This window comes from Hippocampus comes, unplaced genomic scaffold (genome assembly GCF_001891065.2).
Source record: "Hippocampus comes isolate QL1 unplaced genomic scaffold, H_comes_QL1_v1.1 scaffold7, whole genome shotgun sequence".
NCBI classification, from domain to species: Eukaryota; Metazoa; Chordata; class Actinopteri; order Syngnathiformes; family Syngnathidae; genus Hippocampus; species Hippocampus comes.
The window spans coordinates 3,444,526-3,450,688 of NW_017842060.1; the positions used below are offsets into that span (position 1 = coordinate 3,444,526).

The following is a 6,163-nucleotide window of genomic DNA, read 5'->3' on the forward strand; positions in this document are numbered from 1 at the left end:
CATACTTAAATAATTATCATCTCATTTTGTGTAACTACTACTTAAATAATGAAAATGGTTATTCTATTCACACCATGCCGTCTCAGCAGCTACAATGCAACAACGTTCACATTAAGTGCTAACAAAAACAAAACAAAAAATAGACTTTTTTTTTCTTCCATTTTACAGCATAAAAATTCCATTGTGGACTCATTCTCGACCAGGTAGACTTATTATGTCAGCAAACACATCAACGAGGTGAACAAATTCAAAAAGAAAAAAAAAACAAAAAAACAAAACGAAACAACAAAAAACAAAACAAAACCAAAACACCATGATAGCGTTTGAACAAGAACAAACGCCAACATCGGGGCTCTGTGGTGGAGCTTTTTGTAGCAGATTCTTGGGGGAAGGGCATTTAAAAATCAAGCTGCAAATAACACCAAATGGACAAAAATCTTAGTGTAAAATGTATTTTTATAAACACCGATCTCTCCCATATATTATTACACTTAAAAAAATAAACCCCCCTCTATCATAACAATAATAATAATGCTATGTTTTTTTTTACTTTTCTTATTATTCACTTTTTTTGTTTATTTTTGCAATGCTAAGAAGTAGTGGGTAAGCTCTATAGAGGAAATATACATCACCATTTGCTACCTCCTCCTTTTCTTCCCTTTGTGGTTCGGACATTCAACTTGCCCCTTTGACACCGCCCTTTTCGAAACGGCGACATTTTTCCACATTTCCCAACCCCGACTGATCTGTCATGACGGTGACAATTTTACAGAGCACGAATGCACAAATGGAAACACTTCATTGAAAGTCACGACACTCGCCGTGTCGTGTTGAAAGCAAACGTCACAGCCCGACAAATAACATTTTTGTGCACACAGTTGTGGGCCATGTCCCACCTTAGCTGGATTCCGTGTGAAAGGCAAACGTGGGAAAAGGGCAGATTTGTTCCTGCAGGGACTTGGATGAAATCAAATGGCCATTTTGTGGCTTCGGGGGTAGTATCAGAGCTGTAACAGAGGCGGCACAGGCCCCTGTTTGGAAGGGGGAACTTACATGTCCCGCCCTGATGCGTCAAAAGCAATCATCAAGGCCTCAAAAGTTTCATGTAATTTTTTCACGTCACACCAAGCATCGAAGCCTATCTCATTACACCGGTAAACAGCAAACTTTAATCAGAGATGGCTTTATGTGTCACGTAATGTATTTTTTGACACCCAAAAAAAAAGGTTTTCCTTTTTTTTCCTAGCACATCATGTTTTGGACATATTTTCATTGTTTTTGTTTTTAAGTTTGACCTATGAAAGCTTGCGCAGTATAGATTTTACGATTGGTCATTTATAGCTGTGGCATGTTGGGAAAAAAAATACCACCTGTTGCTGAACCTTACCCTTAATCTGTAAACATTGCTAAATATCTTTTACATATGTTTTCTTATCAAAAACCTGATGTGCTAGAGAAAAACAAGAACAGACTCTGAATCAGGCCGCCCCCCCCAAAAAAAAAAACTCGAAATGTTTACATGCATCTCTGATGAAAGAATGTTGTAAAAATGTGTTGACCAGTGTGAAGTGTCACTGTCACAGCGACCCGCTCCGTTACGGCTCTGACGCTGCTCCTTTTGCAGGGTCTCTGTATGAAAGAGGCTAGCGTTAGGAGGTTGGACTGCAACTGTGCAAAGGTGTTTGCGTTTGAAATGTTTTGTCATGAATGAGGAGCACGGGGGACGCAATCCAGCGTCTCTCCTCATCCCGCGCTGAAAATGTCCAACGGTTGTGGATGCAATCTTGTCTCCAAAAGTCACCACGACATCACGGCAAAAGAAACTGTCGCTCCTTTGCGCAGTTTTTTATTTTTTATTTTTTTAATATTTGTCCCAGAGAGAAGCAAAAAACGTCTTGGCTCGGCGTTTTCCGAGACTTGGATTCCAGGCCTGGTGGTCGGGTGGTGGGGGGAGCAAGTAGCTTATCGTCCAGTAAGTAACCGTAATGTCCGGTGATGTCGAGTAAAGGCAGCTGTGATGGAGATCCATTTTTTTTCATGTGTCAGCGTGGGCAAAAAAAAAAGAGGATACCTCGTTGGCCAGTGGCGCTTAGGTAGATTCGTGTAGGGCGAGGATGGAAGGTGCCGACGAGGACGCCCTCCCCTCCCCCATCAGAGTCTCTTTATACGATGTAGCTAGTCAGGTCCAGGAGGTACGAGGTCATGTCGATGATGTGGTCCAGGAGGCCGTCCTTCTCCTGGTCGTTGGGCATGCCCCGCTCGCTTTGCTCGCACTGGTCGCCCGAGTAGCCGCTCTTGCACAGGCACTTGTTGGGCTCCATGCACACGCCTCCGTTGCGGCAGCCTGGGTCGCACTTGGCTGCGGGGGTGGGTTTGAAAAGACAGGAAGTGGTTACGCTGGGTCCAATCAAGTCGTGATGAAGGTTTTGGAAAAAGAAAATTGGTGGCCGGCAATGCCAAGCCACCAATTTTCTGTGCACTATTGAGGCATTTTGACCCTTTTGGGCTACCATACTTACAGCCAGGTCCATAAATATCGTGGCATGGATGCCATTAACACGATTTTGACCCTAAACATCACCACGACGGACTTGAAAAGTGGACCGTAGAGGAATTGCGATCCAAAGCCAATTCCAATGAAGTTGGGATGTTGTGTTCAACATAAATAAAAACAGCATACATTTGCAAATCACATTCAACCTGCATTTGATTTAGTGCACTACAAAGGCAAGATAGTGAGCCATTGTATTCTGTTTTTATTTACGGTTCACACAACATATGTAAATGGCTCCTCCTTTAGAAGGCGCCCAAAGTCATGGGACAAAATTAACAATCCAAAGTCAAACTTTCCCTTTTCAATACTTGATTGGAAACCCTTGGCCATGAATAACAGCCTGAAGTTTGGAAGACAAAGACATCACCAGATGCTGGATTTCATCCACGGTGAGGCTCTGCCAGGCCTCTCATGCAGTTGTCTTCAGTTTTCCCTTCAGATTTGTCTTCAGCAAGTGAAATGCATGCTCAATTGGATTCAGGTCAAGTGACTTACTTGGCCGGTGCATAACATTCCACTTCTTTAACCCTCCCCCCCCCTCGAAAAAAAAAAAACCTCTCATGGTTGCCTGTGAAGTGCCATCCAAAGAGTTCTGAAGCGCACGTCATCAATAAATCTAGTTGCACTGGCCGCCATAAACGTCCACCTGGCCACAGAGCAGCTGAGCACTCAACTGTCTCTTTGCTTTTGGTCCCTTCAGAAAACGGGAGGCACATCATCAAACTGTTGTTATTTCCTCCACGTTTGACCTCATTTGGACGTAAAACACACTACTCGCAAATTAAAGCGGATATTAAGAACATCGTTACCGGCATGCACCTTGTTTTTAACCAGCTGATTGGCACGGACGGCATCATGGCATGAAGCGACCGTTGTCGTCTTTTTTTTGCAATTTAAACATGTGGGCAAAAAGTACTTTAATGGTGATTTTTGAATCAAGCCAATTGTCAGTGAGGAGAAAAAAAAAAAGAGTCACACACCCGTATCCCCCTCCCTCGCAAACACATTGTCGCTTTGTGATCGGTTCGCACCACCAGCGGCTCAAGACCGGAAGTGGTTTGGTAGGGTTGGAGTCTTTTTGATCCCACTTCCGCTGTACTTCATGCCCAAGTGGTCCAAAACTCAACCCGAGACGGTTTTATCCCATCCAAGCCGAGGACCCGCTCGCTGCTACGACTTCTTTTACAAACTACTACGTCCTATTTTTTTTTTTTCCAAGGGCAACTGTACTTGTTGTCCATGTTGGACAATACAAACGTCAGCCAAAACAAGTCCTAATTGGAAACCGCATCATGTCTCTTTGTCACAGGGCGCAACTGTGGGCGTATTCCCACTCACACACATGACACACAATGCGAAGGTCAGTGTGAGAAGGGGGGGAAAAAAGGAGGGAAAGTTTTTTGTTTTTTTTTAACCCTTTCAGGGACAGCGGTTATTACGGTGGACAGCTTATCATGTTATCAGGTTACAGGGGGCATGAAAGGGTTAATTGGCAAAATGATAATACTTGATCGCCCCCCGCAGTCTAATACGTAATCTTTTTGACTCATACTTGGGCACCGTATTTCTTGCCGGTGTCCGACAATACGGGAGAAAGTAGGTCAAAAACAAGGCCGGGTGGGCCAAACCTCAAGGAAATGATTTAGAATTTGGGACCTTGTTGACATCATCACCGTCTGCAGTCATGCCAAACGGGGACTCTGAAGTCGAGGTGAGTGTACAAGTGTAGCATGCATTTGGAACGAGTTCCCACACTGGTAATAGGTCAGGGGCAGGAAGTGTACCAATCACGGTCTCGGGCCACTCCGTAAACGATGCGCACGGTGCAGCGGAGAAGATTTTGGCGGGATGTCGGACTGCCGTCTCGCTTCGGAATACCGAAGAGGCTTGAGAATGTTGACATGATCTCGCATTTAAGTCATGGCACAGTTGAGGACATTTGAAGAAAACAAGCCTCACCGATGCGGCACAAGGGCCCCTCCCAGCCGGGGCTGCAGCAGCATTTGCCAGTGGGAGTGCAGTGGCCGTTCTTGCAGTGTCGGGAACAAGCTGTCATCAGCAGCTCGGGAGGCTCCACCTGACGCTGGCACTCCTTGGGGATGAGGGGCCTGGAACAGTTGGAAGAAAACGAGGGGCGGGCAAAATCAGTTTGTGTGTGTGTGGGTGGTGGGGGGCACACATGAGACATTCTCAAGGGCCTACGCCTGAAATTAAATTGGGTTCCTACGGTGGCGCCTCAGTTCACGAACTTAATTGGTTCGGCGTCTCCATTTTCAAAGTCAACCTGAATTCCAAACTCAAAAGTGGACAGGAAAGGAGCCATTTTGGTTTGATGCAGTCAGATTCATGCAACGAGCCCTCACCAGAAGACGGCGTTTCCCAGCCTCGGCGGAGACTCGGCACGTATTTGACATTCGAAAATCCCAAGACACACGACCAAACTAAAGTGTCACTTATTGAATACCATTATCATAATCTCATCTCAATTTGCTCACAAATGTATTTAGTCAGTGTGATTTTGTTGTTGTGGTTGTTTTTGTACGTCTAGCAACAAGCGGATACACAGATCAATTGTAGCTGCTGACATGTACTGGAAGAGCATTTCATCGTACTGCCTGTCACTATACGTCACCAGCACAGATAGATGAACAAAGACACAGGAGTCAAATCATTTTCAAGTAATTTCCCGCGACAGCACAGCGGTTGGGAATCGCCGTCCTACGGAGTCGGGAAATGTGGTGGAAGTTGTTGTTGGTGAGAGGCGTGCGCAGCTTAAATGTTTTTGGGATTCTGCAACTACAAAAAAATATATAAACATATCTATATTTTTCCCATGAGCTGACCATGCCAGAAGTTGGGAACTCGAACTTGATGATGTTTGACCGGTGGAGTAATGGATGGTTTTGTTTGTCTCGAAAAAGCTTTTAGTGCAAACGCATCTTGGATTTTTAGGAGAAAGACAATACGAGCGCCCCTTTGCCAGACAACATAGAATAAGCTCGGAACGGGGCAAAAACAAAAACTTGTTTGTTGGCACCGGCTTACGTTGTAATTCAACACATTTGCTTGGAGCGGTGCCGTAAGGGAAACATGCGGCGTTACGAACCATAAGTCTTTCGTCGTGCATGCACTATGTCCGGGGGTTATCGTTTATGAAACCCAAACCCAACCCGGACTGCCTTGAATTGGTCACCCGGTTGCGTTCCGCTAAGGTTCTGGTGCACTTTCTCAAAATTGTCACTTGTTTGCTGCATTTTGAAATCCTAATTTAGGACTAAAAGTACAAGCGTCGGACATAAAAAACAGACCCACCACATACTCAACATCGCAAAAAAAAAAGGGGGAGTGCAGAGCAGGGGGGGGACATGCTGTGATCAGTCCGCATTAAGACAAACACAAAGAACGATCGGCGAATGGGCTGTAAAATAATTATTCCATATCACGCGCTACAAGTCTGGAAGTAATACCCCAAAAGTGCATAATCAAGTTCAAATGTGCCCAGAGCGCGCACACACACACACACACACACACACACACACACACACACACACACACACACACACACACACACACTCATGCACGCGCCCCAACAGAAAAAACACAACACAA

The 6,163-nt window shown here is 45.1% G+C and overlaps 1 protein-coding gene across 3 annotated transcripts in view; it reads right to left on the reverse strand.

Moving 5' to 3' along the window:
• Positions 1 to 1,867: 1,867 nt before the first annotated feature.
• hhip (hedgehog interacting protein) overlaps positions 1,868 to 6,163 on the reverse strand; it is a 40,061-nt gene continuing 35,765 nt past the window's right edge. For all 3 annotated transcript variants that reach the window (XM_019862632.1, XM_019862633.1, XM_019862635.1), the window contains exons 12-13: positions 4,514 to 4,662; positions 1,868 to 2,359 (exon numbers count right to left, since the gene is read on the reverse strand). In XM_019862632.1, the coding sequence (XP_019718191.1) occupies positions 2,163 to 2,359; positions 4,514 to 4,662 (346 nt within the window). In that variant the 3' untranslated portion in view covers positions 1,868 to 2,162. The remainder of the gene's footprint in view (positions 2,360 to 4,513; positions 4,663 to 6,163) is intronic.